Here is a 21915-nt window from a genome sequence, read left to right on the forward strand (position 1 = left end):
GCAACTATGTTAGGCACACATAAAGTAATACTACTAATTCTCAAAATGCTTTTGGGTTTTGCTTTAGATCTCTCCAATACAGGGGCACCTGGGTGGCTCAGTTGGTTAAGTGTCCAACTCTTGATTTCCACTCAGGTCATGATCTCAGGCTTCGTGAGTTCAAGTCCCATGTCCACACTGACAAAGCGGAGTCTGCTTGGAATTCCCTCTTTCTCCCTCCCTCTCTGACCCTACCCTGCTCACTGTCTCTCAAAATAAACAAATTAAAAAAACCAAAAAACAACAAACACCTCTCCAATACGCCACGTAAGAAAACTGGCTTCACTAGCCAATTGTTACCCATTTTAATTGGGATTAAAAATGGCATTTCTTGGTAAGAACACCAATCTTATTTATCCCCACTTAGATCTAAACTAATCAGATTGATTAAAAAATTAATTCCATCTTCAGTAGACAGAGCTGTCACCAATGGTATTCAAAGGAATGTATCACAGAAACATTCCAAAATTATCTAAGTGATAAAGAGCACCATACTGGAATAGGGGATACAGCTTCTCCAGTTAAGTATGCTTCCTTTGGATGTGAAACATATGACTAATTTGTTAAGGGTCACATGATGTCACTTATAATTTATGCATTGTGTCCCTTCCTTTCAATCATCTAGAAATAAATAAAATGAAAATAGGTATTTTTCGTCAAAAGCAAACCTAAATTTCTAGTGGGCAATAAAATCGCATCATTGAAGCAAATTAAATTTAGGGTATTACCTTTATTAAATAAAAAAGTTACACTATGATTTTTATACACTATTGAAAACAATGACTATTTTGTTTATTTGTCTAAAGGCAGCAATACTTCCCACTTCTCTCTCATGATGTTAAAGCTTAAAATTAGGTCCAGAAAATAAATAACAGGGTAGATTTTTCACATTTCTCCAGATTTATCAACTCGAAAGGGATTTCAGAGCATAAAGATAAAATGAGGCAGACAAAAAGAAGACTTGCAGATACTGACAGTTTGTCCTCAGAATTTGGTTAAATCTGGCTTCTTAAAATTCTATACTCCTATCCACAGAAGTAAATTTCGATTCTAGGGCTGGGGAGAGAAGATCATTACTATAATAGTAAATAGCGAATACTTTGGCAAGCAGGAATAAGAGCACAAGTGAAGACATTGATAAATACATCTGGAACATCTCTTTGATGTGGTATGAGCCACAAGTCAGAATGAAAGCATTATGGTTATTTGATTGCAGGGTCCTGGTGGGCATTAACAATATAGCCAACACATCTACCCTCTACAGAAGTATAAATTCATGAAAAGAATAAGTCAAGCAAAGCGGTGGGGGAGAATAAAACACAGGAAAAAAACATAAATTTGAGAACATTCTCTCTTTTTGTCTGAAAAAAACAGGTTCCCTGAAGCATGGAAAGTATTTCTCAGTGGGTATGCTTCTATTCTGTTATCAGGGGAGGGCTTAATGCAGATTCTGGCCAATCATAAACATCTGGCAGCAACGAATCATATTCACTTCGCCATATTCTTTCTCTAATGTACTTGGCCTTGTCCTCAGGTTCTGGGTATCGAAAAGCCATTTTGTTAGCATACAGGTATTCTGTAACCTGAAAAATAAGTAAGATTACTGTGTAGGCTCTGAATATCAACCTGATTGAGAGAAAAGCTACTATTCAAACACAGAGAAATGAATTTAGAAGAGTGACGTTTTTCTTTTTTCAAAATACAAAACAACATTACTTTGACTCATTTCAAACATTTGGAAGCTATTAAAAGCTTAAAAGATGAAATAAAAATTATCTCCAATCTCACTCTAAGTCTGATGTGTTTTAAAGTCACCCCCCCCCAATTATTGGCATTTCCTTCATACTTCAATCTAACAAATAATTTTAAGATCTACTCTGTGTCAGTCAAGTAGACCTACTTGGGTGGCCTGCCCAGCCCATGTCCTTCTCCCTATTTTCAAATGGGGTGCAGGAGACTCTACTTCCTACCCACAGGTGACTGGACTCCGGTGAAAACCTAACCCACAATGAGCCAGGTAGTTTTTGCTCTAGAATCTGGATTAAGAGACACAGAAATTATTATAAATCAGGTGTTGGGCACTGAACTGTAAGGTCAAGTACAGTTAGGGCTGGGACTTACACATCGAAACTCACTACCACCATCATGGAGTGCCAACCATGTTCTATGTGCTTTACATGGACATTTCATTTAATCCTCACAAGAATCCTATGAGGTAAGTACTGATATTATTATTTTCATTTTACATATGAGGACACTGAAGTATGAGGAGTTTAAGTAACTTGCCCAAGACAGTTAAAAGAGAGCTGAGCTTGAATGGATTTCTGGTATTTGTAACCAAGTCACACACCATGACTGGTGATGAGGATAAACGCTCTGAGCCTCAATTTTGATGTAAAATGAGGTAGTACAAAAAGCTTCCTCACAGGATATAGCACAGTGCCCGTGAAATCGTCAATTCTCAAGTCACGGTTTCATTTTAACTTAAAAAAAAATGTAGTGGCAAAGAGTAAAAAAATACTTAAACAATTATGCCTTTCTCCTCCTAGTCTAGTTCCCATTCTAAATGGTGATCATTATTGAAGTTTATTTCAGCTCTCTAAGAAAAAAACTTAACAAAAACTGAAGGTTATTAAAAATAAGCTTTCAGGGGCGCCTGGGTGGCTCAGTCGGTTAAGCGTCCGACTTCGGCTCAGGTCATGATCTCAAGGTCCGTGAGTTCGAGCCCCGCGTCGGGCTCTGGGCTGATGGCTCAGAGCCTGGAGCCTGTTTCCGATTCTGTGTCTCCCTCTCTCTCTGACCCTCCCCCATTCATGCTCTGTCTCTCTCGGACTCAAAAATAAATAAACATTAAAAAAAAAAATTAAAAAAAAAATAAGCTTTCATCCCAGGGGCTCAACCTTCCTGTATTTTGCGATGAAAATATGTTTCAATTATTTTCTGGTCTATTGTAAGAAACATATTTGTACCCACGGAAAAGACCGGGGCAAGGCAGGAGATCAGAGTGAGTTCTCCTTGGTCAGGTAGGCATGCAGTAGGTGACCGGTAGCTATAAAGAGATGCTCAGTGGCTGTGGGTTGGGGTGGGGGACAGAAACAAAGCACTGCCTAGTCTCCTGATCCCTTGTTCTTAAAAAGGAAAGCCTCAGTGAAGGAGAAAATTCTCTACTCTAGGGAAGGGGAAGAGACATGATCTGGGGGCTGTACTCCTGTGCCAACTCCTAAACACAGGTATCTCCTATTTCATACGACCTTCCATCTGGGCACGACGGTAACCTCTTGACTGACTGATACGTTCCCAAATCTTTCCCACGTGTAATATCATTCTATAAATTCTAAAGCTGAACTCTTTCCATCCTAGTTCTGGGCTCTAAAATCCTCAGTTGTTTTGGAACAGTAAGGTATTCAGACTCTTTAGTCTGGCATTCATGTATCTGTACAAGCTGGCCTTAAGATAACTTTCAAATCCTGTCTTATGCCATTTTCCTACCTATACTTTAGATTCCAGCTCAACTGGAGTGGCTGTTTTTATTTTTTAGGATTTTATTTTTAAATAATTTCTACACACAACCATGGGGTTTGAACTCATAACTCTGAGACCAAGAGTCGCACACTCTACCGAATGAGCCAGCCAGGTGCCCCTGGATTGGCTGTTATTTCTTAAACATATCATCCTTTACTCTAATTCCCAACCTTTGTTTAGTTTATGAGTACTAAAATAATGCAAAAATAACATTTATAGTCAAAGGGGTAAAAATCTTAGGATCATCAGTATACAGTCAAAAATGTGATTGATAAATTCCGCATCTAATCTTGATGTTTAAGAAAATTTTAGTAATCTGGGAATGAAGCCTACTTCTTTAAAAAGATGAAAGAATATTTATTTCAACCAAAAGCTAGTATCACATTCAATATTAAAATATAAGGATGTTCTTATCAACTGAGTTACTTAAAACTGATCTTAAGGGTAAAAAAAAAAAAAAAGAGCAATACATATAAATTAATAATACAATTGCTTGCAATTGATTTAAAACTCAAAATTCTAAAAGAGTTAATTAAGAGACCATTAAAAGAATAAAAACTGGGGACGCCTGGGTGGCTCGGTAGGTTAAACTTCTGACTCTTGATTTCAGCTCAAGTCATGATCTCCAGTTCGTGAGATGGAGCAGCACAGGGCCCATTTGGGATTCTCTCTCTTCCTCTCTCTGCCCTTCCCCGACTCAGACTCTCTCTCTCAGAATAAATAAACTTTAAAAAAAAAAAAAGAATTACGATTGTTCAACCGACTAGTTATCAAGTAAATTCATAAAAATTAATACCTCCCCTATATGGCAGAAATGACTAGCAAGGAAACAGATATGGAAAGAAAAACTTTGTTCGTTATAAAGGACCCAAAATTTTAAATATCCAGGAAAATAAGTATTCAGCAATGTACCACATTTATAGAAGAAAACAACAAAATGATATTGAAAGACTTAAAAAAAAGAAAAAGATTGTGGTGAGTGAAAAGAGACACTGATGGGGAAGAAGAGTCAATACTAAAAGACAACTGTACCAATTTAATTTATAAGTATGATAGTTTCATACGTAGTTGCAGGGTTTTCTTTGAACTCAAAAACTGATCGAAAAATTCATCCAAAAAAATGCACAGTTTAAACAAATCCTAAAAAACCATAATGATGGGAAGGAACTATATAGTATAAAATAATGCATATTATATATATGCCACAATAACAATTATTTTTCTTAAGGTTTTAAGACTGTTTTTAAGTAATCTCTACGCCCAACTCACAACTGCCAGATCAAGAGTCTGTGGGGCTCAAACTCACAACCGCCAGATCAGGAGTCACATGCTGTACTGACTGAGCCAGCCAGGCACCCCACATACCACAATAATTTTAACAGTGCCTAGTAATAGGCCAATATAGTTAGCAACAGACTCTCAAGATATGAGGACTGTATGTTAATAAAAGGACCATTCTCCATTAATTGGTGCTGGGGCAACTGGTTAGCTACTCCAAAAAAAATGTTTCTCTATCTCACATCATATTCTAAAATAATTCTGAGGGGTTACAAAGTTTTATGTTATTAAAACACGCAGGTAGATATTTATATGATTTTGGGAGTGGGGGAAGGCATTAATATCCATAAAGGGTGAAGAAACAATCCACAGAGTAAACACATCATTCCATAAAAAAAACTTTTGAAATATGGCATTCCACAAGTTAAAATAAATGGCAAACGGGAAAATACCTGCACCACAGCCAAGAGGAGGATCACGACACTTAATATATACAGAGCCTTTATAAGTTAGTATTAGAAAGAAAACAACCAGTACAATATAAAAACAAGCAAAAGTCGAGGTGACTAGGTGGCTGAGTTGGTTAAGCGTCTGACTTTGGCTCAGGTTATGATCTCACAGTTCATGAGTTCGAGCCCTGTGTCAGGCTCTGTGCTGACAGCTTGGAGCCTGGAATCTGCTTCGGATTTTGTGTCTCCCTCTCTCTCTGCCCCTTCCTCCCTCCCTCCCTCTCTCAAAAATAAATAAACGTTAAAAAAGATTTTTAAAAACGAGATATAATTCTCCACCTATTAAGTATCTATGATTAAAAAAACACTAAGTATTGGCAAAAGTGTGGGAAAACAGATGTATTTCATATCTAATATGTACAATGTAAACTGATACTTTTTTCCTGAAGATATATGATGGTAATTCATATCAGAAGCCTTAGCATAGTAATACTTTTTGTTCTTATGATTAGACTTTATCTTACACAATCACAAATGTGTGCAAAAATTTATCTAAGGATGTTCACTACAATATTTCTAACAAAATGAGAAATGCTTAAAGTCCAAAAATACAGAAATGGTTACACAAATTATGATATACCAACAAAGAGAACACCATGCAGCATTATTAACAGTCATACAGGAGAATTACTACTGATTAAATGGGAAAAGGTTTACAATATACTTAATGGAGAAAGTGCAGTGAAGAACCAATTACAAAAACAGTCATAGGTGACTGCATGTGTGTGCAGATGTATGCATGTGTTTGGGAAGAAGAAAGACTAGAAGATAACAAATCCAAAATAATAATGTGGGTTACATCCTGGCAGAAAGAATATGGGTCACCTAAAATTTCTTCTTTGTACTCTTGAAATGTTTCAAACTTGTCTCTGTAAACTTGTGCTACTTGCATAAGAATATGCCATTAAAATTTATGTGAGGAGGTATAAATTAATACTTACCTTAATAGCAATGTTAATAGAAACTTCCTGAATATCAGCAAGTGGTGGGTAAAGTCTCCCTTGAGCTAGCTCTTTATCTGTCAATTGATTTGCCAGTGCCTGAAGAGAAAGACAGCATTTTACTTTTGTTTAAATAACATAGAATAAGGATCTAATAAAATGGGAAAGGGGTTTGGGGAGCAGTAAATCATACAGGTATCATAATTCTCTTTACTTTTATCAGGAATATGCTTAAAGCACTGCAGAAATTAAAACTGTTCACCACTAAACAATAAATAACCAGATTTAAAGGCTTATTGACAAATTCTTCTTAACACATACAAAGTTTGGCATAATTACAACAGCTACTATGAAAACAGACATTAAAATTTGTATTAACACGAGTTCTTCAAAACTCATATTGCAGTCTGGCGCTCCAAAAGGCCAGCACACTCCAAATAAACCAGTATTCATTAAAAAAATGAAGCTGCCATAGTATATCACCTTCAGATGTATATACTACATATATATGTATATTTACTACACATACACACACACACACATATACATACTATACATATACTATACAGGTACAGTACATGTCATAAGTATGAAAGGATTCGTAACTTGCAATCAAACATCTAAAACATCATGATAAAAATGAATTTTATGCAAAAGTAGAGGGGCAAGTCACAAAATCAACAGATGAAGAACTTCCTTTCCATTCATAAGGCAGATTTGACCCATTCTCTGTCTCTCTGATTTTAATTAGGATCCATTCATCTTTATAACTCATCCTTTATAAAATAGCCAAACAATATTTAGTATGTGTGCTGCCGAAGTGAGCACTGCCAAACACTATTTAAAGCATTTACCTTTGCAGCTTCTAGGAAAACATGGTCACTAATATGCCGGGTATTACAGAGAATAACAGCTAAAGCCACACCTAGAAAACATTATGAATAGTTTATTTAGTAAGGTCACTTTTCAAATTATGAAAGGAGCCAAATAAATTCCCACACTTAAAGCAAATTAATGGTAACCCACCTCCCCCAGACGGACCCCCAAAACAAAGCAGCCAAGAGAAAACAGAAATCTGAGTTAAAAATCAAGTGATCTTTGTTAACTGTTACAATTCTTATTTACCAGAACAATTTTAGAAATAGCAAATGGCTTTTCTCAATTTAACAGTTAGCAAAATTACAACGCATACAATTCATCAACACTTGTTACAAGAAACATCAATCCCTAGCCCACCTCTAAACACCTTTCCACTTCTTAGACGTTACTATGGACTTCTATAGAGGCAATTAGTTTCCATTCTTTTAGTTGATTATTTTAATGTTTCTCTCTCTCACTCTTCAACAGCTTGCTTGAATTTCTCCTGACTGACTTCTGAGTTTTATAGATCACTGATTCCTTCCTGCAGGAAATAAGTGTGTTGGCTTTCCTTCACATCTCCAGCCTCCTCCCTTCTTCCCACATGGTTAGGGCACAACTTTGGCTGAACCAATATTGTTTATGTTATTAGGACTTCATAAGTGTTACTTGCAGCTGAGCCATTATTAACACCCTGTCATGATTATTTCTCCTCTCCTGCATAACCTTTTGTTTTCCCTGAAGTTACTGTCCGGCTGTTCTCCTTGTTTTAGATTTTCTGTACTTAAAATCACTTCATCCTGAAACACTCATTCAACTGCCTAAATCATGAAGTGTTTCAGCTCCCGGACATAGTCTCTTCTTTCATCCTCTAGAAGAAACCTGTGCTGAAGCTCCCATCTGGTATGGCTGCTATGCATCCCAGACACAGAGTTGGCATCCTGGAAAAACCCCGATTTTCATGGGGACTCCCTTTGCTTCTGAGTTCACTTCCTAAATCCCACTTCTTCCTAGTTGTTTGTTACTTCCCTTTTTGGTAGGATACGTTCTCCTGTAGTTTTCTGAAGATGCTCCCTCTCCTCCCCCCTCCTTTTTTCCACTACTTTCTACTTATGTGATAGTTTCTTTGGGTTTACAATTCTAGTTTGGAAATAATTTCCTATCAGAATTGTAAGCATTATTCCAACACCTTCTAGCTGCCAGCTAGATTGAGCTGATTGAGAAATCAGTGCCAATTTGATTCTCGATCCTTTTCAGTGATCATCTTTTAGCTGCATCTCTGGAAGTATTAGGATCTTTTTTCATACCGAATGTTCTGTAATTTCCCAGCGATGTGCCTTGAGGTTCATGACTTTCACACACCACGTTTGGCACTCAGTGGGAGGGCCTTCCTATCTAGAAACTTGGATCTTTCAGTTTGGGGAACTGTTCATGAAGTTTTTCATAATTTTCTTCCCTCCATTTATCTGTTGTCTTTCTAAAATTTCTATTTTCTGATATTGTACTTCTGGGACTAGTCTGCTAATTATCTTCTTTTATTTTCCACCCCTTGTTCTTTGCTCTATTTCTAAGTGACTTCCTCAGCTTTTTCTTTCTTTATTTTTTTTTAATGTTTATTTATTTTTGAGAGCAAGTGGGAGAGAGGCAGAGAGAGACAGAGACCCAGAATCCTGAGCTGGTTCTGTCCTATCAGCACAGAGCCCAAAATGGGGCTTGAACTCATGAACTGTAAGATCATGACCTGAGTCGAAATCAAGAGTCAAACGCTTAACCAACTGAGCCACCCAGGAGCCCCCTTAGCTTTTTCTTATAATCCTTCTGCTATCAAACTTTTCATTTTCAAGCACTCATTTTTGTTTTCTAATTAAAAAAAATAAAATTCTGTCTTGTTTCTGGAACATAATATTTTTGTCTCCATTGATAGTTTTTTAACTTTCCTTCTCCCCACCTAATCCCTGCTTCTTTCTAAAAGGCTTTTTTTTCCTTATTTATTTTGGTCTCTTTTATGAAATACATTGTTCATATAAGAGATTTTCCTCAGCTGATTAGTAATCTTTGAGTGTTTCTCATGTGAGCGTTAGGCACTAGAATGATGGTAGCTCTGAGGCGAGGATGGGGTTTGCCCACTCCGAGAATCACTGCGGTGGCTTGGCTTTTAATCACCCTACTTTCTGGCACCTCTGTCTTCAACTGTGTCTGGCGTCTTCTAGTCTAGAAAGTCTCAGTTTTACACTATTCAAAAGGTATCCCAACAGTCTTCACCAGGGTGGGGAAGCACAGTTATCTAATTACCCAAGGATGAGAAGAAAATCAGGTGGTTAATAGCTTCCTTATTTAATCCAGCCTCTAGATAATATATATATTTTAGAAAGTAGAGCATTTGTTCTATCTACAGTTAATGTTACTTAAATATCTGGGGCAAGATCTATAGCCTTCTTATATTTTTCTTTTCGATTCCACATTCCTTTTTTTCCTCTTTATTCTTGACTTTCAGATTTTTAAAAAAAATTTTAAAAAATATTTTATTTATTTTTGAGAGGGAGAGTGCAAGCGGGGGAGGAACAGAGAGAGAGGGAGACTCAGAATCCGAAGCAGGCTCCAGGCTCTGAACTGTCAGCACAGAGCCCCACGCGGAGCTCGAACTCATGAACTGCGAGATCATGACCTGAGCCAAAGTTGGACGCTTAACCGACTAAGCCACCCAGGCTCCCCTCAGATTTTTAAAAATCATTTCATTTCCTCCTCAAACGTTCTCTCACCATAGCTGGGAAGTTTTTCTAGTCTTCTAGTGAGTATCCTAAAATTTGTAACACGCACCTGTATGAAAATTCTACGTCAATTTCTAATTTACCCTCCTGACACAAGGCAAATCCCTCATAACAGTTTAACTCTACTTAACCGACAAGCTATGTATTATTGTTGCTCCTTTCAAGTAAATCTTTTTCCTCTGGCTGCATTCAGTCTTCACTTTGTTGTTGTCTGCTAAAGCCTCACAATGATGTTCCTGGATGTGGCCTTCTTTTTATTTATCCCACATGGGTTTCACTGAGCATCCTGAATATGTGTATTGACATCATTCATCAGGTTCTAAGAAATTCTCAGCCATGAAGCCTACCAATATTGCCTCTGATTCATTCTCATGCCCATCTTCTAGGGCTTCAATAAACTACATCAATTAAAGATATGCATCTGTTTTTCTATATTTTCCTCTTTGTTTGGTCTCTGGATCATTTCTTCTGGCCTATCTTACCATTTAATCCTCTTTGCTCTAATCTGCTATAAGCCTCATTCACTGAGTTCTTAAAATTTATTTTTCAATGCTAGAATTTAGTGTTACTTGGCTGAATTTTTCAAATTTGGTTTTATCTCCATAAACTAATACTAAGCATATTTGTTTCAGAGCGCCTGTTTGATATCTAGAATTCCAGAGTTTTCCTGTTGTTTCTGCTCCTTTTGCCTTGTGCTGTCTTATCTCTTTACATGAATTTTTAACTAGGAATGTATTTTAAAATTTGTGAAAGGAACTTGAAGACTAGGGTGGTGTTATCTTGTTCCACAGAAGATTTCTGTTTGCTTCTGCCAGGCACGTGTGGATGCCGGTAGGCCAGAATAAAGGCCTGAGGTTTTCTAGATCATCCATGTGATAGTGCAAATATACCCCTATTCCAAGGTACAGCTTTAGGGTTTCGGCCCACTAGTGGTTCACTAGAATCCCTTCCTTGGCAGGTGCCGGATGCGAACACTGGTCTTCCCTTTGTGGAAAGTACTGCTTTACTGCTCAGCCACTTCTTGCTGATCAGAGAGTGCTTCTGGCGTAAGACTCCTTCACATGCTGGTTTTCTGAGCTCTAGTTCTCTCCCTAATCTTTTTTTTTTTTTTAATTTTTTTTTAACGTTTATTTATTTTTGGGACAGACAGAGACAGAGCATGAACGGGGGAGGGGCAGAGAGGGAGGGAGACACAGAATCGGAAGCAGGCTCCAGGCTCTGAGCCATCAGCCCAGAGCCCGACGCAGGGCTCGAACTCACGGACCGCGAGATTGTGACCTGAGCTGAAGTCGGACACTTAACCGACTGAGCCACCCAGGCGCCCCTCTCTCCCTAATCTTGACCCAGAATTCCCCTGAGATCAAGAGTTGCATGTTCTGACTGAGCTAGCCAGGTGCCCCACAAAAACAAAAAAACAAAAAAAAAAACAACAACAAAAAAACCACTTTTGAATGAATGAATGCCACAGAAATCCCCCACATTACAGTCAACATTTTGTTAGCCTTTTGACTATTTTCAGGTTTTATTTTTGTTGTTATTTCATCCAGTTATAATTACTGGACTAGGTAATTCAAATATTATTGGAGCCTTACATGTTTACTTGCTTTATAAACAGACTTTTGTCTTCTTGTTTTTTTTTTTTTTTTAAAACATTTTATTCATTTTATTTCTCATCCGTCCTCACCATTTCAAGTTTTTTTTTTAATGTTTGTTTATTATTTAGAGACAGAGATAGAGCATGAGCATGGGAAGGGCAGAGAGAGAGGGAGACAGAGAATCCAAAGCAGGTTCCAGGCTCTGAGTGGTCTGCACAGAGCCCAACATGGGGCTCGAACTCACAAACCTTGAGATCATGACTTGAGCCAAAGTCAGACGCTTAACCGACTGAGCCACCCAGCCTCCCCTGTATTCTTGTTTTAAAGCCCGTTTTTACCACCACTACCAATTTATTTTTACATCTATATTTATAGTGCTAATAATGGTTATTAATAAAGTTAGGACTTTGTAGTGCTGTATAAAATAATCAATTGCCAAATTCCTTACTAGTTAAATAAGATACAGAAAATGACTTTGTTAAAATGAACAGAAAGGTATTCTCTTCTTATGCTTTTATGCCACAGAAATATTGTTGGATAGAACAGATTGATTTTGAATATTATCAAGTTCGAGAAAGAGATCACTGGTGATGGGAGAGTTTCTACTACAGATACTAGGTCTCCAGAGATAAGCAGGGTAGACCTCTAGACATAAAACTGCCACATGGAAGGAAAAGGAGGAAAAGCGCTGGGATATTCACAGGCTAAAAGTCTTTGACAACAGTTGTAACATGCTTGCTTGATGCCAGCCCATGTACACTAAAAATCTACCTGTCGTGAAATCTTAGAGCCTGCTCTCAGCTCTTCAGGGAGAGGCCCACGAGGAGAAAGACACACGTACAAGGGAAATTCAGATCAAATCCCTATTTTACTAAACATAGTCTCTCATTAAAATGAATGAACTAAGGATCACCAGAAATTTATAGAAAATGAACAGCACAAAAGAAGAAATATTTAAAAGAATCTTAGCCCTTAGGAGACATTTGAAAGGATACTGCAACCTTTAAAAAAAAATAAAAGCGGATATTAAAAAAAAGAGTGATTTTAGGACAAGAAAAAGGTATTGGGAATAAAAAAGGTATTTGAACCTACTAAACTGATGACATGTGATATTAAACACTGTTAATTTCATGTGGTTATGATACTAGTACTATGGTGATATTTAAATTAAAAAATTACTTTTTCAGAGATATATACTGAAGTAGTTATGAACAAAATTATATAACATCTCTGATTTGCTTTAAAATAACCCAGTGAGGAAGGCACGGGTGGGAATATATGGTTACCTGTTGATAACTGCTGAAGTGTGGGAGACTGGAGCATGGAACTTTGTTCTTCCCTCTGCTTTTGTGTATGTTTGAAAATTCTTATAATAAAAAAGATTTTGGGGTTTTTTGGTTATTTTTATTTTGTTATATATTTGGTTGTATATAATATTTATTTTATATTGTTATTGTGTTATTTTATCTTAAGCAGGCTCCACACCCCATGTGGGGCTTGGACTCACAACCCTGAGGTCAAGAGGTGCATGCTCTACTGATTGAGCCAGCCAGGTGCCCCACAAAAAAAGACTTGAAACATACACTAAAAGTGCTAAAAACAGATGAATGAATGAATGCCACAGAAATCTCCCACATTACGGAATAAAAAAGGCAGAGGTGAATATGTGAAATAAAATTTACAACTCAAGAACAATAGAGGGATTTGACCGCGGTCTAACATAAGTTCTGTAAGAGGAAAACGGCAACAATGGAAGGGAAAAATGAGAAAGAAACAAAAAGTTACAAAAAATCCTTTGGAAAAGATATAGGGAACTGGCCCACACACATACATGCATAATAAATGGAAATTAAGCCTAAACCTGGATGCATCCTAGTAAGCTTAAATATTTTTAGGAAGAAAAAGCTAGTATGCATGAAGAAATGAGAATCTTAATGACATCAAATTTCTCAACAGCAACACTGGCCACTAAAAGGAGAAATATTTTCAAAGATCTGACAGAATGGACTTTCAGTCTACAAATCTCTACCCAACCAAACTATCAAGTGAGAAGACAAAATAAAGACATTTTAAGATATGTAAAAACTCGGGAACATTTCATCCATGCTCAATAAAAACACTTACTCAAAAATGCATTCCAAAAAGTGAGACCAGGACAGAAACAGGACACATGCGTGTGAGAGAGGACAATAACATGGGGCCCAAGAAGTAGTCAACTGTGGAGCAGGATCTAGGAGAAACGAAGAAAGCTAACAGGAAATTAAAGAAAGATTCACTATACTTGACACCTGAAAGACTTTTGAGTTTCAAACATTTTGTAATATAGAATTATGTATTCAAATCATACTTGTTTAGACATAAATGATCCATAATCATGTAATTTTAGAATCAATCCATAGGCAAAGCACAGAAAACAACAGAACATAATGTAAACGTCCAAAAACCCTCTCTACAGTGTAGAAATACTAACTGACCAAAATTGAGAGATGGAATAAGAACAGATAAGAAAGCTAAGTACCAGATTTTTCAACTGTGGCAAACTAATAAAAATGGTCTTGGGGTGGCTGGGTGGCTCAGTCAGTTAAAGTTAAATGTCCGACTTTGACTCAGGTCATGATCTAGTGATTCTTGAGTTCAAGCCCCACGTCAGGCTCTGTGCTGACAGCTCAGAGCCTGGAGCCTGCTTCAGATTCTCTGTCTCCTTCTCTCTCTGCCCCTCTCCCACCCACACTCCTGTCTCTCTCTAAGATAAACATTAAAAAATTTAAAAAAAAACAGTCTTAAGTTGTTATCAAAAGGTCTTTAAATATGTTCTATAAAAATAAAGGTAACTACTCTAAAAACTAAAAATAGTAATACAAATTCAGAGGTATAGAGAAGCAGCAAGGTATTAGGAGGTATGTGGACACTATTACATTTTACAGTTGGGAAGTTCATACATACTGTCTATAGCTGGAATCAAGATAAGGGAAGAGAAGTGTATCAGTGATGATGGTAACCATCAGAAAAACTCAAAGCAAACCACTGACAGCGGTTATAGCTGAGAAGTATGATAACGAGGCACGAAGAGAACACATGGGCTCTTTCCATAATTTGGCTGTTGTTGATAATGCTGTTATAAACACCGGGGTGCACAAATCCCTTTGAATTAGTATTTTTGCATTCTTTGGGTAAATACTAGTAGTACAATTGCTGGACCGTAGGGTAGTTTTATTTTCTACTTTTTGAGGAAACTCCACAGTGCTTTCCAGAGTGGCTCTACCAGTTTGCATTCCTACCAATAGTGCAATGGGGTTCCCTTTTCTCCATATTCTCACCAACATCTATTGTTTCTTGTGTTGTTGATTTTAGCCATTCTGACAGGTGTGAGGTGATATCTCATTGTAGTTTTGACTTGTCTTTTCCTGATGATCAGTGATGTTGAGCATCTTTTCATGTATCTATTGGCCATCTTCTTTTGAAAAGTATCTATTCATGTCCATTTTTAAATTGGGTTTTTTTTGGGGTGTTGGGTTTTATACATTCTTTACATATTTTGGATTCTAACCCTTTATCAGATATGTCATTTGCAAATATCTTCTCCTATTCCATAAGTTGCCTATTGACTGATGAATGGATAAAGATGATGTGATACACACACACACACACACACACACACACACACACACACACACACACTGGAATATTACTCAGCCATAAAAAAGAAATGAAATCTTGCCATTTGCCAACAACATGGATGGAACTAGAATTATGCTAAGCAAAATAAGTCAGTTAGAGAAAGACAAACACCATATGATTTCACTCATCTGTGGAATTCAAGAAACAAAACAAATGAGCAAAGGGGAAAAAAGAGAGAGAGAGGCAAACCAAGAAACAGACTCTTAACCATAGAGAACAAACTGATGGTTACCAGAAGGGAGGTGAGTAGAGGGATGGGTTAAATAGGTGATGGGGATTAGGGAGGGCACATGTCATGATGGGTACCCAGTGTTGTATGGAAGTGTTCAATCACTATATTGCACACCTGAAACTAATATTACACTGCATGTTAAGTGCAAGTTAGATAAAAACTTTTAAAAAAAAGGAGGTACCAAAGGGAGACAAAGCGGCTTAAATAATTTTAAAACATTCTGTTCCTTCTGCATTTTAATATACCATGTAGTACATTATTTCTGTAATAAAAACAAATCTAATGAACAATATGAATACATTTATAGGGTAAATAAAGCAAGTTGGATTTGCTGAATTCCTTGAGTTTACCTGTACAAACATACCAAAATTCTGTAAACACTATTGTTCATTTTATTCTTAAATTCTAAGCAATTTGGAGAACTAGTTAATGTAATTAACTATTGATCTTTCACATAAATAACGGTGGCATTTACCTGGAAAAATATACACATTGTTTCCTTGGCCTGGTGTAAATACTTGCCCGTCATTGAGTTTCACTGGCTCAAATGGACTGCCACTGGCAAACAAACACCTTCCCTGTTAAGAAATGAAACAACTTCAATTTGTAACTTTATTTGGACTAAAATATTGAGGTGAATCAAAACAACGAATCAAAACAAAGTTAAATCCTGTACTAAAACAGACCAATATATTCTTTGTGAACAGACATAATTTATTATATAACATAATACTTCCACTAAAATTCTTATTAGATGGGTGCCTGGGTGGCTCAGCTGGTTAAGCGTCTGACTCTTGATTTTGGTTCAGGTCATGATCTCATAGTTCACGGGATCGCGCCCCGCATAGGGGTCTGTGATGACAGTGCAGAGGCTGCTTGGGATTGTCTCTTTCCCTTTCTCTCTGCCCCTCCTCCTGCTTGCTCTCTCTCTTTCTCTCTCTCAAAATAAATAAATAAATATTTTAAAAATTCTTATTAGAACGATGTGTTTGTTTTTTTTTTAATGTTAGAGAGAGGCAGAGAGAGAAAGAGCACAAGTAGGGGAGAGGGCAGAGGGACAGAGGGAATCTGAAGCAGGCTCGACATTGGGGTTTGATCCCATGACTCTGGGATCATGACCTGAGACAAAATCAAGAGTCAGACACTCAACCGACTGAGCCACCCGGGTGCCCCTAGAATGAGGTTTTATGCATCACACACATTCAAATAAAGTTGAAAACTGCCCATTAATAAACTAAAAATCCTGACACTTCTTTTTCCTTTTAAAATGTAGATGGGCCAACAAATGCTATCCTGAATAATAAAGATTGCTGTAAACACCTATGAATGAAGTGGAACACATCAAAAATTAAATTGTGACCACTGACTGTCCATCTGCTGTTTTTTGGCTCTGTTCCAGGTGCTTTCTATGAGTTAACTCAGTATAGCCTGTGTAAGAAACCCTCTGGGATTATCATCTCCATCTCACTGATATATAAAAAAAAAAAAAATCTCATAAAACTATGGCTTAGATGTCCAAGTGCTTTGTAAAAAGTCACGCATCACAACTGCAGCAGTTACATTTGAATCCAGACTTTTTTTTTTATAACTCTAAAGCCCATGGTCTTTCCATTCTGCTATAATGCCCGAATTATGCAGTTCACGCAAAGGTGTATGGTATACCCACACTATTACCCCAGAAAAATATGGCATGTTGCCTTGCTGAAGAAAAATAAATCTCCAAATTTGTTGTGTCACTTCTAGTACTATGCTCAACAATGGTATACAATGTTACTAGCATATTCAATATTTCTTTAAAAAATTTTTTTAAATGTTTGTTTATTTTTGAGGGGGTGGGGAGGAGAAGGGGCAGGGAGCGAAAGGGAGACACAGAATCTGAAGCAGGCTCTAGGCTCTGAGCTGTCAGCACTCTGACACAGGGCTCAAACCCACAAACCATGAGATCATGACCTGAGCCAACATCAGACGCTCAACTGACTGGGCCACCCAGGCACCCTGAATATTCACTATTTCTAAGAGAGAATTGGATGACCATGAAATTGAAGAGCACCTTAAAGTAAATTTGTAAATCCTTTAAATATCATTTCCCTGTGCCAAATCTTACCTGCCCCACTCCTCCTTGGCAAAAAAACAAAACAAAACAACGATAATCTATCTTGGAATACTTGAGGTATGACTAAAGTAGATCATGTTTAATCAGCTACTTGGATTAAAGAAAAGGAGATTTATAGAAAACTAAACTATCTCCACACAGTAGGATGGACAAACTGACATGGCACCTGAACACTGGGCAGAATAAGAAGCGTTTAGACAATGCTATTGTCTTCTTTTCTCTGGATCTAAAATGTGTATTATACCATTATACCAATGGTGTAATGATTATTCTTTGAAGTGTAGTGGATCCTCAGATTTAACACTCAAGAATTTGACCCTTTGGATCATATGAGCAGATACTTGTCACTGGGAATATAACTCTGTGGCAGTGTTAAAGAATTAAAAAGAACTAAATCTTAAACAATTTGGATGAAAGTAAAAATTTGTTCCCAACAGCTGTCAGATGACTGAGAACAATGGCCCTCATAAAGGCAAACACTGACAGTGAAGATGCGTTTGAAGAGGGTAAAAAGAGTTGTTTTATGAAACGTGAGGGCAAGAAAGCAGAATTTATTTATGAATTGACCATTTCTGTAATACATCTTTGTACGTCTGTGTCACTAAATAATTAGAAAAATAATCAAATAGAAATTCTACAAAGAAAAATACAATAAAATTAAGAATCTAACAGCAGATTAGCATAGCTAAAAAAAGAATATGCCAACTGGAAGATAAAGTCAAAGAAAATCACCAGATTAAAACACAGTATGCAGACAGGATGGTGTATATATAAACTAATGTAGTAGATATAAGAGATATGGTGAAAAGGTCTGACAATCACACAACTGGAGTCCCACGAGAAGAGAGAGAGAAGGCAGCCAAATCAGAGATACTGCCAAAAGAGACCACAAGAGAGGGCAGCATCAAGATAAAGAGCTCATAGTCCCAGGGGGAATAAATACAAAGAAAAACACACCCATGCCCAATGTGGTAAAACCCAAGACAAAATGGCATATCAAAAGGAAAACAAATCAGAAAACAAGAGAATAATATCTTCAAAGTGCTAAAATAAAGTCCCTGTCAACTTTTACTTCTATGCACAGTGAAAATATCCTTCAAAATGAAGGCAAAATAAAGCAATTATCAAGAGAATTCATCAGACCCACACTCAAGGAAAGTTCTTCTGGTAGAAGGAAAATGATCCAAGATAAAAGCACACACATACAGGAAGGACAAAATGGCAACAGAAGATATCAAAATGTATCGAAATGAATATTTTGTGTTTAGAATAATGTCTTTTGGGGTTTAAAACATAGAGTTAAAATGCACAACAATGGGGCCCCTGAATGGCTCAGTTCGTTAAGCATCTGACTCTTAATATGGGCTCAGGTTGTGTACTCGCCATTTTGAGATTGAGCCCTGCAACAGGCTCTGCATTCAGTTGGGCTCTGCACCTGCTTGGGATTCTCTTACTCCCTCTTTCTCAAAATAAATAAACATACATTAAAAAAAATAATAAATAAAACACACAACAAGAGCCACAAGACATGAGGGTATTAAAATGGAAATATAAGGTAATTGCTTTCAAGAACTCAAACAAGCAATAATATCAGAATTTGACAATCCATGGGTGCATACTGGAATCTCTAGAGTAACCATGAAAAGAATTATACAAGAATGTATAACTAACAGGCTACTAGAGGGAAAATAGTAGACAAGACCAATTCATGTAGTTGTCATCAGTACCTCTGTAAGTGTATATGCTTCTTCAGCTGTGCATTCAGCCTTTGCTGTAGGATTGCTCAATGCAAATATTACAGGCCTTTCGTTGATATCAGCCATGGCTTTGATTACATCAGGGGTGAAAAGCCGGCCAGCTCCTGCAACTCCTATGACATATGGGGGGGGGGGGGAAGCAATTTCATTATAGTTAAAATAAAACAATTCTTATCAACATCATTTCTACAATAGGTTTAATACAACAAAAGCACAGGTAAACTCCCATCACAAAGACAGATTTTGTATAGCTGAGAAAATGCCATGGGAACAAAATCTTGAATCTGAAAACAACAATAAAATTCTAAAAGCTTTCACTGAAATACTCAGTTTGCCCCAAAAATAGTGAATTGCAGGAAATAAAAGAAGAGTATAAGAGTACCTCCAACTCTAATTAAGAAGATAAAACTTGCTACAACATGGAGGACCCCTGAGGACATTATGCTAAGTAAAATAAGCCAGTCACAAAAGGACAAACGCTGTAGGATTCCTTAGGTACTTACATGAGGTACCTAGAGTAGTCAAATTCATCAATACAAAAAGTAGAACGGTGATTGCCAGGGGCTGGGGGCAAGTATTTGTTTAATGGGTATGGAGTTTCAGTTTTGCAAGACGCAGAGTTCTGGAGCCTGGCTGCACAGCAACGTGAATGCACCTAACATATCCAACTGTACATTTAAAAATGGTTATGATGGCAAATTTTACATTATGTGTATTTTACCGCAGTTACAAATGAATTTTAAAAAGATAAAAACTTGCATCTCAGATGTTAAACTTTCAAACTCCGGTATTCATTAGAAAATACCAGAAATTCAGAAGGGATGCCAAATCATCTTGACTAAAGCAATCTATTTTCTTGATGGAATTTAATGGCCTTTTTATTAAGCTCCTATACTGTATTAGGCCTATGGGATATAAAAATGAGTATAAGGCGGCTTATAATTGAGAAAAAAAAAAAACTAAAGAGAAAATGAGAAAACCTGTAACAGGTGCCAACAAGTACGCAGTGTTACAGAGGAGGACCCGGCCCATGACAGGACGCTGGGGATGACCAAGCAGTGCCTCAGCTGAGTACTCTTCCAGTTCATCCAGTAAAGAGACTTCAATAGACAAAATAATTAATTTTCAATTCTCTTTTATAAACTGATATGTAATAAAGAGAAATATTGATCTGGAGACCAAAGTTTTAGCACCTGCTCTGTCACTCCTGGATATATGAAATATTCACAAATCTTGGGCAGGTTGTTTAACATCTCCGTGCTTGTTTTTCCTACGTACAATAGGAATTTATACTCAGTGTTTCTCCATGTGGAGGTGGGTGAACATATTTTTAGGAGTCCTTGAGTTCTAAAATAATTAAACCTTTAAAATCTTTGTTTTCTTGACCCTCCAGAGATAGACTGAATGGACAGATTCTTAGGTTTCCATATAGGGTTTTGAGAGAAGTTGGATGATCTTCAAGATGTCCTCTTGCTCTAAAACAATTATGAGTTCTAATCAATGAAGAAGCTAATGGCCATAGAAACTTACTGTTTGTGACTGGTTTACTATTTAAAATTCTACAGGGCCTCTTCAAGAAAGTGATAAAATTATTTAAAAATTATAGATTCAAATCTTACAGCTGTATACGAAATGAAATTGCTCCTCTTTTAAAAACTTTTACATTTTCGGGGCACCTGGGTGGTTCAGTCAGTTAAGCATCCGACTCTTGATCTTGGCTCAGGCCATGATCTCACAGTTCATGAGTTTGAGCCCCAAGTCAGGCTCTGCACAGATGGCGTGGAGCCTGCTTGGGATACTGTCAATCTCTCTCTCTCTCTGCCCCAACCCCTCGTGTTTTCTCTCTCTGTCTCTCTCTCAAAATAAATAAATAAACTTAAAAAAAAAAAAGACTTTTACATTTTCTGCTATGAACTCAGCGCCATTCTGGCATAGTCGGATGTCAGCTATGCAATGCCTGACTTTCAAAACGTACCAAAGCTTTCTGCTTTGTTGCCAATGCAAAGCTTTGACTCTGCATAGGACTTTCTTGGTTCAGTCTGTCAGGTGACCTTGGTCTTTTTTCAGGTTTTGAGTGCAGCGGTCAGTCACACCAACTCTAAAAGCAAAGCATGATAAATCGCACAGCTTCGAGCACTTAAAAGTACAAGCAACATCTGTTAACTGAACTTTACACACTATGACCAAAAGGCTACCACAGAAAAAAAAACATTATATGCTGAAAGCTAAATAAAATGGGTCATTTCATTTTTAGTGCTCTAGCGTGCTAGTTATGACCAGCAACATAGAGTTAAGTGATACAATGATTTGTCAACAACTCCACTTACCAATTATAGCTGAAGGCTTGAGTATGTTTACTGCATCTTCAAAAGTATCAGGTATATGCTCTGGGGCTGAGTGCGCAAAGGGCTCCTGATGACTCTCGATTTTAGCTTTTCGTCCCTGAATTTTTGGGAAAAATACAGTATTTTTTAGTAAATGCTTACCGAGAATTAATCGAAAAGACATCATTATGAGTCACATATTGTTTCTATAATACGAATGTCTTTTCATTCTCATTTACTTTCCTCTTCAACCTCTATCTTGCAATTCTATCTTTGCAGTGCCCACAAAACCCGCATATAA

The 21915-nt window shown here is 37.1% G+C and overlaps 1 protein-coding gene across 4 annotated transcripts in view; it reads right to left on the reverse strand.

Annotated features, from left to right (window-relative positions):
* The window catches only part of ME2 (malic enzyme 2), a 58888-nt gene that overhangs the window by 4360 nt on the left and 32613 nt on the right, over positions 1–21915 (reverse strand). For 3 of the 4 annotated variants that reach the window (XM_049619996.1, XM_049619998.1, XM_049619997.1), the window contains exons 11-16: positions 21618–21732; positions 19261–19403; positions 15896–15998; positions 7144–7214; positions 6290–6388; positions 750–1622 (exon numbers count right to left, since the gene is read on the reverse strand). In XM_049619996.1, coding sequence (XP_049475953.1) covers positions 1455–1622; positions 6290–6388; positions 7144–7214; positions 15896–15998; positions 19261–19403; positions 21618–21732 — 699 coding nt within the window. In that variant the 3' untranslated portion in view covers positions 750–1454. Of the gene's footprint in view, positions 1–749; positions 1623–6289; positions 6389–7143; positions 7215–15895; positions 15999–19260; positions 19404–21617; positions 21733–21915 lie in introns of those variants that run through there. The other variant, XM_049620000.1, reaches the window with a different exon arrangement.

This window comes from Panthera uncia (assembly GCF_023721935.1).
Source record: "Panthera uncia isolate 11264 chromosome D3 unlocalized genomic scaffold, Puncia_PCG_1.0 HiC_scaffold_8, whole genome shotgun sequence".
NCBI lineage: Eukaryota > Metazoa > Chordata > Mammalia > Carnivora > Felidae > Panthera > Panthera uncia.